This window comes from Colobus angolensis, unplaced genomic scaffold, assembly GCF_000951035.1.
Source record: "Colobus angolensis palliatus isolate OR3802 unplaced genomic scaffold, Cang.pa_1.0 Scaffold337, whole genome shotgun sequence".
Lineage (NCBI taxonomy): Eukaryota > Metazoa > Chordata > Mammalia > Primates > Cercopithecidae > Colobus > Colobus angolensis.
In genome coordinates, this window is record NW_012116677.1 from 2,164,031 (window position 1) to 2,181,876 (window position 17,846).

Sequence of the window (17,846 nt, forward strand, 5' to 3'; positions counted from 1 at the left end):
CTTTGTATATAATCTAATGCAATTTGTAGTAATTATTGGTTCTGATTATTTCAGTTCAACTAGAAAAAAAACCCCTTTGATGCAGCTTTTAATGTTTTTATTTTTTATATAAGCTATGCATATGTATCTTTTGGCTCTTGTGAGTTTGGGGACTGGTTTTCCAGCATAATTTAAGTAAGATATCTATTTTTAAATTGGCTAATAATTGTAAGCTGGATTTTGTTAGCTTTAATCTAGCAGAAGCTGGAGGATGTAGACAGGTGTTAGAACAGTTGATACTACAGTTGGATGCTCACTCCTTTCATCTGTATACAAAGCAATTTCATTAAAAAAGAAAGTAAATGATTAATTCCTTGGCTTGCTGATTTTTCATTGAAGGGTATAATCATTTATAAAACTTTTTTTTTTAGCTTCTGAAAGTTTTTTGAAAACCAGATATTCCCCTCTCCACTCCCCCCCAAAAAGTGCCACACTTTTTGAAGTATTTTGAGGTGTTTCTATCTTCCTACGTTAGGATATGAATGGAAATAGTCTATTTTGGTTTTCATTTTTAATACAAATTTACTTTACCCTTGAAACATACATTAGAACTAAAATGCTCACCTGTTCCTCTTCTGATATCAACCTTATGACACTAATACAATAGCAATGTTTTAAAGATGCTCTTATGTGGTAAGTCACCATGCTGTGCCCTGAAGACCCATTGTACTTTACCTTTAGGATAGATGATTGTTCATTGCACTCTGGTATCTTAGAACAACAATTTGTGTCTTCTATCTCCTGTCCTGACTACTTAGGAAAGTTTCTGAATGCTTGTGAATTTGGAACTGCGTTCTCAATGCTTTCCTCGTATCTAGGAACCGTGCCCTGTCTGCAAATTAGATAAAGGCTTCTGGCAAACTGTTTTCATATGTAACAGTCATATTGTAGACAGACACTGGGTGCCGTTAGCTAATCACTGACCATTCTATGGGAAGCTTCTTTTAAACATATCACCAGAGAAAAACTAAACTGTGATCAAATGAGATTATTTTGATGTTTCAGGACCTCAAACTACTTTACAATGAGAATAAGAGATGTTTCTCAGTGAGAGTGAGGTATTGGGTCCAGAGCTCAAAGTAGTTGACATGATACAGAAAAATAATTGTACACAGAATAACTAGCTCCAACAAGGATAATACTAGAAAAAGTATTCAGAAGAGTAAAATGATGAGTCTGATGTGCTTTCTAGTTTTACCCATGTAGATGATGCATGTGTACATCACAAGTGGTTCCTTCGTAGCCTGAGGAACATCTTTTTTATTTTGTTTTATTTTATTTGGAGATTCTTTTCCTTGAGCTTCTGTTTTTGTTCTATCCAGAGTACCAGAGAGAAAAAGATGCATTATAATGGGAAGGGAAGCTAGATTAACTTCAGATGCCTGTTGTGCGTACTGTTTGTGTGACGTTGGACCAGTTTTCTATCATTCTCAGTTTTCTCATATTTCAAATGGAAGCAGTGATAACAGCTAGCACCTAGGGCTTACTATGATAAATTGGAGAATGTATATATAATGCCTACTAAAATGCTTAATGAATGTGACCACCCAGTAAATCATTGTGTCTACTGTTAATTTGACCAACTGTGTGATGGTACTAGTTTATCCAGTAGGTAGATCTCTTTCTTTTGAAACTTTCCCATGTTCATCTAGTTTATGTGTGAAGAAACTGCTAACAGGAAGTAAATAATAACTAATAGAACACATAATTTATAATAGCCTTTATACAATACATTTTAACACACATTTCAGTTGATTCTTCCAATAGCCCTATGGGGATGGACATTATTAAACTTTTTTTTTTTTTTTTGAGATGGAGTCTCGCTTTGTTACCCAGGCTGGAGTGCAGTGGTGTAATCTTGGCTCACTGCAAGCTCGGCCTCCCGGGTTCACATCATTCTCCTGCCTCAGCCTCCTGAGTAGCTGGGACTACAGGCATGTGCCACCACGCCCAGCTAATTTTTTGTATTTTTACTAGAGATGGGGTTTCACCATGTTAGCCAGTATGGTCTCGATCTCCTGACCTTGTGATCCACCCGCCTCAGCCTCCAAAGTGCCGGAATTACAGGCGTGAGCCACCGTGCCCGGCCTTTTTTTTTTTTTTGGAGACAGTCTCACTCTGTCGCCCAGGCAGGAGTACAGTGGCACAATCTCAGCTCAGTGCAACCTCCACCTCCCAGGTTCAAGTTATTCTCCTGCCCCAGTCTCCCCAGTAGCTGGGATCACAGGTGCACACCACCACTGCCAGCTCATTTTTGTATTTTTAGTAGAGATAGGGTTTCACCATGTTGGCCAGGCTGGTCTTCAACTCCTGACCTCAGGTGATCTACCCACCTCAGCCTCCCAAAGTGCTGGGATTATAGATATGAGCCACCGCGCCCAGCCTTATTAAACCTTTTAAATGTGTAATCAAGACTAATAAAGGCTAATTACCCACCCGAAGTCAAGTACCAAACTGAAATTCAAATCCAGCCTATGTTACTCTTAATGTCTACTCTGCCAGGCTGTTGAGTACCTCAAGTACTATTTGAGGTATTGAGTACCTCAGGCTATTGAGTACTCAAGTACTGTTTTGTCTAATTTTCCTATTCCACAATCTGGTTTTACTATTTGAGTCATTTTTGTTAGTCTGATTAGAAAATGAGATCATATTCCTAGATATTTCATTATTAAAGTAAGGTACTTCTTCCAACCACTTAAAACCGCATATCTCGTTTTTATTTAAGTTGTTCATAAAAGGGACAACAAATCATTCTTTCTGTCCTCTATCTAGAAATCCAGTGCATTTATTAGGAAACTATGTATTGAGATTCTGCACTTCGTTATAGATACTTATCCGGAAGAGATGACATAGAAAATACATTGGAAGTATTATTTGATGTTTACAACTCTTAAAATTCTAGCTTATTCACAGGACACAGGATCTTTAAACTATAATATCTTGATTTTATAGTACACAGTAATTGTGTATATCTATTTTTGTTTATTTGTTTTTTTTTTTAGGCTTTGAGGCTGGTTCTTACTCTGGTTGCCCAGGCTGGAGTACAGTGGCATGATCTCAGCTCACTGCAGCCTTGACCTCCTGAGCTTAAGTGATTCTCGCACCTCAGCCTCCCAAGTAGCTGGGACTACAGGATTGCACTACCACACCGGCTAGTTTTTTGTGTTTTTGGTAGAGATGGGGTTTCGCCATGTTGCTCCGGCTGGTCTTGAACTCCTGCACTCAAGCAATCCGCCTGCCTGGGCCTCCCAATATGCTAGGATTGCAGGTGTGAGCCACTGTGTCAGGTCTTTCACGTTCTTTCATAGTTATGAAGTTTGGTCACTGCACATTGTTCATTTTTTGAGTTTCGTTTTCTCAAGTTCCATTTGTTAAGAAAAACTATCGTACATTACATAAGAACAAAATTTTATATATGGAAATGTGGTAGGATCTTCTGGGGATATAAAGCTTTACTATTTATTTATTTATTTTATTTTTATTTTTATTTTTATTTTTTTTTATTTTTTGAGACTGAGTCTCGCACTGTCACCCAGGCTGGAGTGCAGTGGCACGATCTCGGCTCATTGGAAGCTCTGCCTCCCGGGTTCACGCCATTCTCCTGCCTCAGCCTCCCGAGTAGCTGGGACTACAGGTGCCTGCCACTACGCCCGGCTACTTTAAAGCTTTACTCTTAATTTCTCTATGTCTCATTTTTTTATCCATTGTATGAGGTACTCCAATCAGAGTACCTACCTTATAGGGCTCCTGTGAGAATTAAAAAGAGATAATACTTGAAAAATGTTGAGAACACACTCTGGATCATAGAAGCACTCTATTAATAAATAGATCTGATCCAGCAGTAGCAAAAGGGGTTAATCCTATATTCTGTTTATCCTGATTTCTCTGCTTCACTAACCTTTCTGACTGTGTACTCCTTTTTAAAGTTGTGAGTTAGATTTTATATAGGGAATTTTTCTGAATTACTGAGTAGCCATATTGTACTACATAGTAGAAATATGTTTGTTCTGTGAGCAGATCAATGAATTATGAGCATTGGTTATTGGAGTGAGAAAGAGCTGCTGATGCTTCTTTAGCAGGTCAAAATAATGGAGATTAAATGGAGAGGGTCTGTCAAATCCAAGCTGTAAGATGCTTGAAAGGCCAGCTGTGAAAAGGTTAGCAGTTTGGATACCAAGAAGCAGTTAACCATATTCCAATTACCAAAACAGGCATGATTCTGGAATTATTTTTCACGCTGTTGTCAATTTGACTAGTCTCATGCCTGACATAGATAGTATTGTGTGGAGCCTTGATGCCCCTGCAGTAGTTATATATATACCTCACAGCCGTATTGGGTGGTCTTCAGCACTGGTGGCTTAACATTGAAAGTTCCCGTAGGGGTTATTTAGGTTAATCTTTATTTGGTAATAAACTTTCCTTCTATAGCGTCTCTGATGGGGATGTTCATTCAGCCTCTGTTTGGATACTTGGCTAATAAAAAGTCCCTGCTCCTTAAGGCAGCCCATTTTATTGTAGGACTTCTTTCTAACTGTAGCTGTTTGTCATGTAAGTATTATCCTCAGAATACAAACTGTGACTCCCAAATCTGTGCTTTTAACTCCATATGCTAGTTTCTATATTCTATACAGTCTTCATTCATGTAACTTCATCCATTTTATAATATTGTCTGTTGAGGCAAGAAAATAATTTCACTAAGGTTATTATATAGTTATTGGAAGAGACTTAGCTCTCTCATGGCCTTATTAAATCATCTGTTAGGCTGATTACTCCCTCCTCTCTTCTTCCGGGGTGTGTGTGTGTGTGTGTGTGTGTGTGTGTGTGTGTTTAAAACTATGGGAATTTTAGGGATTATGATAAACTAGAAATTGTAATATAAACATAAAATAAGAACCATCAAAATGGAAGGAATTTGCAGGAAAGAGAAATTCTAATATAGCTCAGATCTGAAGTATAATCTGCTGAGATTAGTCTTTCAGCAAAACCCAGAAGGTGGTGGATAGGGTCAGAGGAGAGATTAGTGTTCCAAAGGTTTCAGGTGGAACTAGGGGAAAGAGGAGATATTTTGAATTCTAATACATCTCTGCTAGCTTTTTCTAAGTTGGAACAGCCCTTCTGTTTAATAGTTCTGCTTTCTGTGCTTTGCAGTGTAAAACTATGCCAATATACAACAAACAAATTGATCATCATATAGCGGCAATGAGAATGGTACCTAAAATTGTCCATAGAAATAGAATATTGCTTCTCAAGATGACTGGGTAACAGAACAGATATCAAGAAGTTAAAAATGTTCTTCCAAAGTCATGCTGAGGGGATGATTAATAATGTTCCTTGAAAGTGTCCCAGTGACAGTACATCCTTAGGAAGTATCAGTTTGCTTTTAAACCCTTGTAGTCACAGGCCTAGTTGAAATTTTATGCTTCTCATGCATAAAGTACAAAGTACATAAAGTTTATTTTTTATTCTCACAGATTTGCAGTTAAAAATTTCTTAGTTACTTTTCTTGTTGACAATTGAGCAAATAGAGATATTCATAGTTTTGCCATGTTATAGGAGCACAATATTTGTTTCTGTTTTTATTTTAAAGCATACATTAGAAACTTACAAATGGTGACATATCTTGGCAGTAATGTGCATGGACAAATTTTACATGAATATCATAACTAATGTCATGATATTTTCATTTGGAAATTATTTCAAACTTAGAAAAACACTGCAAGAACAGTAAAGAACACACATATGACCTTTACCCAGAATCACCTATTGTTAACTTTTGTCCCAATTTGTTGTGTGATACATATTTTCTGTCAGATAACTAGATAGGTGTTTTATATTCTGAACCATTTCTGTGTAAGTTGCATATGTCATGGTCTTTTATTTCTCAGTACTTACAGTCTAGGACCAATTATTGCTTTAGCTCTTGTGTTTTTGTAGTCTCTTTTACTCTGTCATGTAATTTCTTCAGTCTTTTATTTTTCTCTTATAAAATTTTTAAATAATCCACTCCTTATAATCTCTCTCCATCTTTCCAGTTGCCTCTCTGTTTTTATCTCCCATCCATCCTCTCCCCAACTCCCCCAACAGAATAGAATGTTCCTCATTTGTGGTTTGATATTTTCTTATGGTTCGATTTATGTGTGCATCTCCCATTAGAATATTGCATAAGTGATATGTCCCTCTTGGACTATCACAGGCAAAGTCACATGGTGCTCATCTGTTTCTCACTGATAATGTTAATGCTGATCAAGGTGTTATCTGATTTCTCCATTGTATATAGTTATTATGTTTTTTTTTTTTCCTGCAAATGATAAGAGGTCTATATTGAGATGTACTGCCCCTCATTAGAATTTATCTCCTACATTGAGCAAAATAATTTTCAAATTGTTTGCTAATTTTTTTTTTTCTAAGAGCACAGGTCCACTTTATTGACTTTTCATTAGTTTAAATCCTTAAGGGGTTACAGCATCTATGTCCAACGGCCTTAGCAGAAGGATCGCTTTGGAATTTGGCAAAAACCATGCCAGTGTTTCCTTGGGCCCAAGTTACCTTTCTCTAGAATACTCTGGTTTTGTTTGGTTTGCTGCCAGGAGTCACTGTGTTCTCTGCTTTGTATACGTAAGCACATTTATTGCCCAAATAGAATTCAGTTTCATCTTGGGCATAAACACCTTCAATTTTAAGAAGATCTGTGTGCTCCCTTTGGTTTCAGAGACCTTGCCTGTAGCAGCAAAAATGACTTTGGATGACAGCCTTCCAGAAATATTTGCCTTTTGGAAGTCATGTTCCAAGCAGGCCTCGACAGGCTTCATGATGGCAGAAAGAGCTGGATTACTTTTTAATTGCAAATCCCATTTCACATTTTCATTCTCTTGATTTTAGGTCCATCAGTAACTTTTAAAGTTCATACAATCAGTAACTGCTGTTATTATAAGCCATTCTTTATATGTAAACCAATCTTGATTGGTTTATTAGATGCTATATATCTAAATACATACAGGCTGGGCACAGTGGCTCACACCTATAATCCCAGCACTTTGGGAGGCCAAGGTGGGAGGATTACTTGAGCCTATTAGTTCAAGACCAGCCTGAGCAAAATGGCAAGACCCCATCTCTACAAAAATAAGAAAAATGCCAGGCATGGTGGCAAGCACCTGCAATCCTACCTTCTCGGGAGGCTGAGGGAAGAGGATCACTTGAGACTAGGAGGTCGATGCTGTGGTGAGCTGTGTTCACATTGCTGCTCTCTAGCCTAGCCGACAGAGCAAGACTGTGTCTCAAAAGAATACATACATACATACAGATGATGTCTATTTAAAAGATGCTAATGGAACAATTGCTCTGTTATTTATACATTCTTGTTTTAGTATGGGCGGAATCTGAATGGAAAAGAGAATAGTTATGTATTGATACCAGAAGCGTGAGATGATCTGAAGACAAAGGGAGTGTAAAAGAAGGTTTCAGCAGTAAGAATGAGAGGAAAACACCTCAATGAGTCAATTTCCTGGGAAGAAATAAAAGGCTAATTTAAGAGGCTGAGCGTAGTGTTCAGTAATAGTTGTAATGAACATTAGTAATCAGAAAAGGGTAATGAGGAATCGTTGTTGATCAGTTGTCTCTAAGAACAGCAACTCCTAAGTGAACAGAAAGACTAAACTTTGTTTTGCTGGAGATTGAATTTTTTTTTTTTAAAGCATTCAACCTGAGAGTTACAGTGTACTATTTATATTTAATTGTTTTGTTGCAGTCAGTTTAGCTTCCTTCAGTTTTTAGAATGTGAGAAGTGAGATTTTATTTGTCATTTTTCCTTAATACAATTTCCTAAAAATTTTACCTTTGCATAAGTATTGCAGCTGCTTTGGATATTTTTTGGCATAGAGAACAAAATTAATTCATACTCTTGTTATATTACTTTGTGGGTTTTTTCTCTTTAATTTTATTTTGATTTCAAAGGACCCTTGTTCTGAATTTTTCCGAACTCTTTAAGTTGTATGATGCAGTTGAAAAATCCATGGGACAAGCCTCATATCACTTATGTGTTATTGGAAGTACTAAACAAAATGGACCTGAGAAACCTAACTCCTACCTCAAGTTCATGTCATTTCTGTCAGTTGTTTTGTTTTCCATTTTTAATGCATAAGATCGCAATAACAATAGCCAGCCATAAAGGATAGGTATAAGAATCATAAATCGTTTTGATAAAGATCTGCTATCCAGTATGCATTGCTGAATTTTTAGTCATAGAAAGATAATGCTAGGTATTATTTCAGGTATCTAATATGGACATAATTCATATTATTATCTAAAGTAATTGTTGTCTTGATGTGAAATGAAACTGCTTTAATAACAAAGGAGAGTTGTATACAATTATATAACTTGATATTTTAGGAATATTATCAGGGTATTAGTAATATTAATAAAAGTCAGAATTAGAAAGCTTAAGCAACTAGCTTAAAGTTAGTTAGTGAAAGAAAGTTAATGACCGAACAATATCTAATATAAACAATTTATATCCGATTCTTTAAATTTTTGAAAAATTTAGATTTAAAAATTCTCAATTTTCATTCTAAAAGATTCAAACTAATACAGATATATATAGGGCAAAACATTGCCTCTTTTACTTTCCCCAACTTTTCTTGCAAAGATAACCTATGTCAGTAATTTGGTATGCAGCTTCTTACCATCTTATAATCCAGCTCTACCAATTAGTGCCTTATTAGTAATTAGTACCTTACTACCAATTAGTACCTTAACATATTAAATAGGACTCAGTATTTTTTGCAACCAAAAATATTCTGAAAATTTTGAAAAGAGCACTGGAGGGATAATATAACAACATTTATGTTCATTCTAAATTTTTCCCCTATTTTTATTAAAGGAATAAAACATAAAGTTGAAGTCTTCAATGTGTATTTAAAACAACATAAATATTTTGTTCATTAAAAAGTTTACAAAAAATTGTATTACTCTATATACATCTTATGTCAACTAGCCTTTTCCATTCAGTAGCTATGTTGTTGATAGCTAGAGTCTGTTGATAGATATTTGGATTCTGAATAACTAACGTTTTCAAGTATCCTTTAACAACTATTATTTTACATTATGGGAGATATTTTGATGTGTATATTAGGAAAACTCTAACTGCATTCTGAAAAAATAAGTTCCTGAGATTTCCGTTCAGCAATACTTTTGAAACACAGATAAAATTACTTCCTGTCTCTTAGCTTCCTGTATCCATGGCAACCTCTGTTTTACACATTGACTGTAAAGGAACCAATGTGAAGAGTGGTGTTTCCTGAGCAAACGGTGACTTAAAAAAAAAAAGTGGTGGGGTGGAGGTCAGCAATGCCACAGAACAAAATGGAGTTTAGAAATGTCGTTCTTCAGATTTAAAAAGAAAACCTTTACTGAATCAGCTGAGTGTTAATAATACGAATTTCCTTTTCTTGGTAAGATTATTTAAATATGAACTTTTAGTTGACATGAAAAATAGTTTTGTGAAAAACTAATTTAGAGTTTAATTGTTCTGTAGTGAATTTGTATTTTCATAAATTATAATGTTATTTGATATTAGACTTTATGTTGTTAAAGGGACATATTAAATTCAAAGATTCTCATTCCTACATCATTTGTCACCTATGTTGTAATCATTTGTAATTTTTAAGTTAACTTAGCAAATGTTTCATTAATCTGAACTATTTTGTCAAGTAATGGGTTAATGGCCTGATCATGTTAATAATTCTAGAAAGTATTCCATACTCATTATTTTATGCTATTACCATGGTATGATTTATGATAGTACTATTGGCTGATCCTAATTAAAATAGAATACAGAAGTTACAGTATTATTAAAAAAAACACATTCATGTGATGAAGTTTTGATGATTTAAAGCTTTACCTTCTCTTTTTATAGCCAATTCTGATCTGAACAGAAAAACCAAGAACAGGGATATGTGTGGATTACAGTTTTCTCTGCCTTGCCTACGACTGTTTCTGGTTGTTACCTGTTATATTTTATTATTACTCCACAAGGAAATACTTGGATGTTCGTCTGTTTGTCAGCTCTGCACTGGGAGACAAATTAACTGCCGTAACTTAGGCCTTTCGAGTATTCCTAAGAATTTTCCTGAAAGTACAGTTTTTCTGTATCTGACTGGGAATAATATATCTTATATAAATGAAAGTGAATTAACAGGACTTCATTCTCTTGTAGCATTGTATTTGGATAATTCTAACATTCTGTATGTATATCCAAAAGCCTTTGTTCAATTGAGGCATCTATATTTTCTATTTCTAAATAATAATTTAATAAAACGCTTAGATCCTGGAATATTTAAGGGACTTTTAAATCTTCGTAATTTATATTTACAGTCTAATCAGGTATCTTTTGTTCCAAGAGGAGTATTTAATGATCTAGTTTCAGTTCAGTACTTAAATCTACAAAGGAATCGCCTCACTGTCCTTGGAAGTGGTACCTTTGTTGGTATGGTTACTCTTCGGATACTTGACTTATCAAACAATAACATTTTGAGGATATCAGAATCAGCCTTTCAACATCTTGAAAACCTTGCTTGTTTGTATTTAGAAAGTAATAATTTAACAAAAGTACCATCTAATGCCTTTGAAGTACTTAAAAGTCTTAGAAGACTTTCTTTGTCTCATAATCCTATTGAAGCAATACAGCCCTTTGCATTTAAAGGACTTGTCAATTTGGAATACCTCCTGCTGAAAAATTCAAGAATTAGAAATGTTACTAGGGATGGGTTTAGTGGAATTAATAATCTTAAACATTTGATCTTAAGTCATAATGATTTAGAGAATTTAAATTCTGACACATTTAGTTTGTTAAAGAATTTAATTTACCTTAAGTTAGATAGAAACAGAATAATTAGCATTGATAATGATACATTTGAAAATATGGGAGCATCTTTGAAGATCCTTAATCTGTCATTTAATAATCTTACAGACTTGCATCCAAGGGTCCTTAAGCCATTGTCTTCACTGATTCATCTTCAGGCAAATTCTAATCCTTGGGAATGTAACTGCAAACTTTTGGGCCTTCAAGACTGGCTAGCATCTTCAGCCATTACTCTAAACATCTATTGTCAGAATCCCCCATCCATGCGTGGCAGAGCATTACGTTATATTAACATTACAAATTGTGTTACGTCTTCAATAAATGTATCCAGAACTTGGGCTGTTGTAAAATCTCCTGATATTCGTCACAAGACTACTGCGCTAATGGTGGCCTGGCATAAAGTAACCACAAATGGCAATCCTCTGGAAAATACTGAGACTGAGAACATTACTTTCTGGGAACAAATTACTACTTCACCTGCTGGTAGATTTTTTCAAGAGAATGCCTTTGGTAATCCATTAGAGACTACAGCAGTGTTACCTGTACAAATACAACTGACTACTTCTGTTACCTTGAACTTGGAGAAAAACAGTGCTCTACCGATTGATGCTGCTTCAATGTCAGGGAAAACATCTCTAATTTGTACACAAGAAGTTGAGAAGTTGAATGAGGCTTTTGACATTTTGCTAGCTTTTTTCATCTTAGCTTGTGTTTTAATCATTTTTTTGATCTACAAAGTTGTTCAGTTTAAACAAAAACTAAAGGCATCAGAAAACTCAAGGGAAAATAGACTTGAATACTACAGCTTTTATCAGTCAGCAAGGTATAATGTAACTGCCTCAATTTGTAACACTTCCCCAAATTCTCTAGAAAGTCCTGGCTTGGAGCAGATTCGAATTCATAAACAAATTGTTCCTGAAAATGAGGCACAGGTCATTCTTTTTGAACATTCTGCTTTATAACTCAACTAAATATTGTCTATAAGAAACTTCAGTGCCATGGACATGATTTAAACTGAAAACTCCTTTTAGAATTATATACTTTACATGGAAATATAATGAATTATATGAGGTTAGCATTATTAAAATGTTTTTAATAATTTGTGAACAGTGTATTCATTTAGCACATATTTTCTTTGATATGTACTGTATTAAGTAATAATAGCTAACATTTCTGTGTATCAAGCACTGTGCCAAATATTTCACATTTCACATTTAGTCCGTGAATAGTCTTGAAAGGTGGTACTATTTATACTTTACAGGTGAGGAAACTTAGAGTTTAAGTAACTTTCCCAAATTCTCACAGCTTGTAACACTGTTTGGGCCTCTCTGACGAGCTCATGCTTTCAGTTTGATACTATATTGCTGCTGTGGTTCTAGGATTTTAATATGAAAAAAATAGACATGGTTCTTATTCTAGGTGGAGCTTGAAATTTAGAGGAGGAGATACATGGTTACTGCACAGTACGATGATAAGTACTGTACTTAGAGATGCTGTTGAGTATAACATTTGTGGAGGTGAGAGATGGCTTTATGAAGGAAGCGACATCAAAACTGGATCATAAAGAATAACTAGAAATTAGCCCAGTGAAGAGAGCTGAGTAACACCGTGTCAGAGGGCTTAACAGAAGAAAAAATGCTGCTTTTCAGGAACTAAAATTCAGTACAGCTGGTGTCGTGAATGATGGTATGCAATTTAAAGCCCGAAAGAGAGATCAGGTGATGAAAGCTCTGTAGTTGTATGCAACTTGAGGGCAACAGAGAGCCATTGAAAGATTTTTAAGCAGTAGAGTGAAGTGATTAGATTTACCCTTTAGAAATTTGCCTTTTTCTGGAAGGAACAGTAAAACCGGAGCCAGAATTAGTTGAGTAGGAATCTGAGTTACTAATCCAGGGGAAAGATGCTAGAGGCCTGGGCCAGGATACTGGCAAAAAGGATGGATGGATCAAGAGGTACTTTGAAAGTAAAACGAACTGCCTTGGCGATTGGTTGAGGGGTGGCAGGGGAGGGAGGAGTCAAAGATGTTAGGTTTTTGGCTTAGGCAGTTTTGTGCTGTATTCACTAAGCTAAGGAATGAAAAGGAGTGGGGCAAAATAATGAGTTCAGTTTTAGACAGATTGAATCTGAAGTTCTTATTAGATCTCCAAGTGGAAATATATAGCATGCAGAAATTCAGAAGTGAGGTCTTACGGTAAAGGCCAATAATTCTTAAACTTTCATCTATCCAGTACACTGGAAGTGTATGATACACCCTTTACAGTAACAATAACCATTTGGGCGATAGATAAGTGGGGAAGAATGAGACCTTGTAGAAGTTGGGAGAGTCCCTAGGAGATGGTAGTGCCCTTGATTAAGAATCTTTAATATAGATGGTAGTTGAAGTCATAGAAGTAATGTAATGTTTTTCTTTATTAGCATAAATTTGTACTTGCGTAGCCCTCTGCAGAATATTAGGGATTGTAGTAAGCGCCATGCCCATTGGTTCGTTAATAGTGACCTGAACCACAAATATGTATTTAAAATTTTTTCTTAAGCATTGTATCTTTCATGTTTGTGTCTCTTCTTCCTTTTCCCCAAAATTTGTTTTTTTTTAATTACTAAAAAATATAATCCTTATGAAATTAACCTGGAACATGTTATCTGGGAGTATTTAAAACAAATGATAATTATCAAGTTCATATTGTGAAATGAAAATAATTATAATAAAATGCAATACTGTTTATTCTACCAAAATACAGTGGTTCTCAAACTCAGAATCGCCTGGTAGCCTTATAAAAACACAGTTTGCTACCCCGACTCCTTCCTCTACCCCTCCCAGAGTTTTTTCTTTTTTAAAAAATTGTTACTGATAATATTTGTACATATTTGTGTGGTATGTGTGATATGTTGTTACATGTATAGAATATGTAATGATCAAGTCTCAGGGTGTTGGGGGTATCTATCACCTCAACTGTTTATCTTTTCTATGTGTTGGGAACATTACAAGGCCTCTCTTGTAGCTGTTTTGAAATATATAATATATTGTTGTTAACCATAGCTATTCTACTTTGCTGTTGAACATTAGAACTTATTCCTTCTATCTGACTGTATTTTTGTACCCATTAACCAACCTCTTTTCATCTTCTTCCCTGCACACAGACACACACACGCAACCTTCCCAGCCTCTGGTATCTATCATTCTGTTCTCTACCTCCATGAGATCAGCTTTTTTTAGCTCCCACATATGAGTAAGAATATGTTACAATTGCCTTTTGCACCTGGCTTATTTCACTTAACATAATGACCTCTAGTTCTATCTTTGTTGCTGCAAATGACAGTATTTCATTCTTTTTTATGGCCTGATAGTATTCCACTGTGTACATGTACCACAATTTTCTTTATCCATTTGTCAATTGATGAGCACTTAGGTTGATTGCTGATCTTTGCTATTGTGAATAGTGCTGTAATAAACATGGGAGTGCATGTCTCCATACTGATTTCTTTTTCTTTGGATAAATGCCCAGTAGTGGGATTGCTGGGTCAGATGATAGTTACAATTTTTAGTTTTTTGAGAAATTCCCATACTATTTTACATAGTTGCCGTACTAATTTATATTCCCACCAACAGTATATAAGAGATCCCATTTCTCTGCATCTTCATCAGCATCTGTTATTTTTTTGTCTTTTTATTACTGGCCGTTCTAATTGTGCTAAGATGATATCTCATTGTGGTTTTCATTTTCATTTCAAATGCAATCAGTGATTAGTGATGTTGAAGATTTTTCATACACCCCTGGGCCATTTGTATGTCTTCCTTTGAGAAATGTCTGTTCCTTTGCCCACTTTTTAATGGGATTATTTTGTGGATTTTTTGTTTATTTGTTTGCTGTTGATTTATTTGACCTCCTTGTATATTCTGGATATTAGGGTCTTATTAGATGAATATTTTGCAAATGTTTTCTCCCATTCAGTGTATTTTCTGTTCACTCTTGTTTCCTTTGCCATCCAGAAGCCTTTTCACTTAATATAGTCCTAGTTGTCAATTTTTGTTTCTATTGCCTGTGCTTTTGAGGTCTTGGCTATAAAATCTTTGCCTAGACCAGTGTCCAGAAGTGTTTTCCTTGTGTTTTGTTGTAGTAGCTTTATAGTTTTAGATATTATTTTTAAGTCTTTAATCCATCTTGACTTGATTTTTGTATACAGTGAGAAATAGGAGTCCAGTTTCATTCTTCTGCATATGGATATCCAAGCCAGAGTTCTTGATTCAGTAGGTCTGGAATAGAGCCTGTGAGTTTTCAGTTTAACAAGTGTGCTGATGCTGTTGGTCTGGGACCACACATTGAGAACCACTGCGTTAATATATTTGAGAGAAAATCAGAGAGGAGCTGAAGACTAGTTTTAAGATTTATTAGCAATTGCATAAATAAAGCCCCACCAACCCCAAAGAGTTTTCCACCAATGGTTTGCTTTTCCCTGCCTGCTTAGCTGAATGCTTTTTCGGGGATTGTAATTTCAGCAGAAAATGTGAATATGTTTAAATAAATGTTATTTTTCCTAAGTAATTTGTTTTGTTGTGGAAGAGCGATCTTTTTGTTCACCTCAAGAGACATTTTTAATAATGTATTTTTTTCTTTGTTGTATCCTCCCAACTCCTACAAATCCAATTATGTTTTTTCTTTAATTACTGGAAGTACTTGTTCATTGGGAAAAAATTTAAACAGTGCATAAATACATAAGGTAAGCTGAAAATTTCTCCATGCCCCAGTTCCGTACCACGGTACTAAACCATACCCTCTTAAAGATGTTCACAAGCAACACAGCTGGCTATGTGAAGTTCAGAAAAATTTATATAACAAAGTATTTTTATCTTAAAATTCCTAAATTCAAAGAAGACAGTTCAGAAGATCTATCCACATTTTTGCTTTTTGAAAATATAGCTTCTAATTGATTTAGACTCAACTGGAAAACCAGTTATATTAACACCAATTTATATATGGAGCTATACTTCTACACAGTGGTATTCATTAAATGTTCATTTCGGTCTTTGCCAGCTATTACCTTTTAAAAAAAATTCTTTTTTTACTAATCAAAACAGAGCTGGAGTAAATAGCTACTCCCTTTTAAAATATTAGCCAGCTCATATTTCACTGTTATTTGATAGTTGTGCAGTGAAAAAACTTACTTAAGGTATAATTGAAGTGTTACAGGCATAATAGTTTTCTTGGGTACAATTTCTGTATTTCATTGTTTCACATTTTGAGCAGCCCTAAGTGAAAACCAAATGATATTCTAAATTAATATAGCTAAGGAAGCTCACCTTTCTTAAGATTTCTGTATTTCTCTACCATTTACTGTAGGTTCTTATCTCTACCATTTATTAAAAGTTGTTGATTAAAGCACTCTAATTTAGTGTGACTGTGTTTGAGGAAGAATAGAATCCATTTTTTCCATTGAGTATTACAAATTGTGATTAAAGTTTCGGGGCATAACAAAAGTAATTTGTTTTTCCCTCATAACAAATGGCAAATATTAGAAATCAATAATATTTATTTATAAACTATAAAAGTGTATGACTTTTAAATTTATAATTCCAACGTGGAATTTTAAAAACATATCTCTCATTTCTAGGATGTAAAACTGAGAACTTACTCTCAACCTCTTCCTGTCAGTGAAGTAGATATATTTGGTGTCAAGCTATTGATGAGGGCTTCAGTGGTGTTGGGACAGGGACTTTCAGTAGTAGTGATCAGGAGATAGGAGAGGCTGGGCACGGCTGTTCACTCCAGTGATCCCAGCACTTTTGGAAGGCTGAGGTAGGCGGATCACTTGAGCTCAGGAATTCGAGACCAGCCTGGGCAATATGGTGGAACTTCATCTCTACCAAAAATACCAAAAATAAAAATAAAAAATAAATCTGGGTGTGGTGGCCTGTGCCCATAGTCCTAGCTACTTAGGAGGCTGAGGTGTGAGGATTACTTGAGCCCAGCGGGAGGAGGTTGCAGTGAGCCGTGATTATGCCACTGCACTCCAGCCCGGGTGACAGAGCAAAACTCAAAACAAAAAAGGGAATACCAGGTCACAGGGGGAGGAGGGGAAGGCTGATAAAGAAGACTAACATGTTCCATGGTCCTCTGGAAGTGAGAGATGCCAGTGTTTGATAGCTAGAGGCCAAGTGGTCAGGAGGGTAAGGGTGGACATTATGGGAGAGTGAGGACATTATGTAGAACTTAAGTAGTGGAGAAAGAGGGTCTGTGGATACCTCTTTGTTGTCCCTAAACCTTTTACTGTTCGTGGCGTCCTGTACTTTCTCATACATGAAGTTCCAGGGTTACTTTGTTGATTACTCTGCCTCGTGGCTTTCTGGGTCTTTTGAGTAACCATTGGACAGATTTTTGTTATCTTTTCTATTGCTTTGTGTATTTTGTTTTTAGGAGTTCTCCAAGTAGTAGTAGAGTTTATCCAGATCCCCCCCTATACCAGTGTTAATGCATGTCAAATATTTTCCCTGTAAACACTTTTTAAAACTGTTATTGATAAATAAATCACATACAGAAGTAGACACACCTGTATAACTACCACTGAGGTCAATAAATAGAACATTCAGATGTAACACACGTGAACATTTCTTGAACCTCTAGGCATTATATAAACATTTAAGTTTTAAGCTTTGAGGTGAAGGAGGACCAGCATGTAATTAGGACATTTTTACTTAATTAGCTTACCTGCACAGCAACAAATAACAGTAAAATCTCCGATACTTGTTCTTAGGCAGTGTTTAAAAAAAAAAAAAAAAGTAGGAGAAGAAAGCCCAGGGAACCTTTTCCAAGCTTCTGACAAACAGTTTCAATGCTAGGCCTTCCTGCCAAGTTGATCCCACATGAACTTTTCCTGTTGAGACCTATTCTTTTTTGTTATACAAGTCAAACTCTTTTACTGGTCCTGTTATTGATCTCTGAACTAGAAAAATATATGT

General features: G+C 35.5%; 2 protein-coding genes across 2 annotated transcripts in view; both read left to right on the top strand.

Annotated features, from left to right (window-relative positions):
- IPO11 (importin 11) overlaps positions 1–17,846 on the top strand; it is a 224,917-nt gene that overhangs the window by 159,577 nt on the left and 47,494 nt on the right. The window lies entirely within an intron of this gene.
- LRRC70 (leucine rich repeat containing 70) lies at positions 9,292–11,995 on the top strand. The gene is made up of 2 exons (XM_011952209.1): positions 9,292–9,485; positions 9,950–11,995. Exon 2 carries the CDS (start codon positions 9,988–9,990, stop codon positions 11,854–11,856), a length of 1,869 nt encoding a protein of 622 aa, XP_011807599.1. The 5' UTR covers positions 9,292–9,485; positions 9,950–9,987; the 3' UTR covers positions 11,857–11,995.

Excerpts from the sequence above, each read along its gene's own strand:
- LRRC70 (XM_011952209.1), top strand. The coding sequence starts at position 9,988 with ATGTGTGGATTACAGTTTTCTCTGCCTTGCCTACGACTGTTTCTGGTT.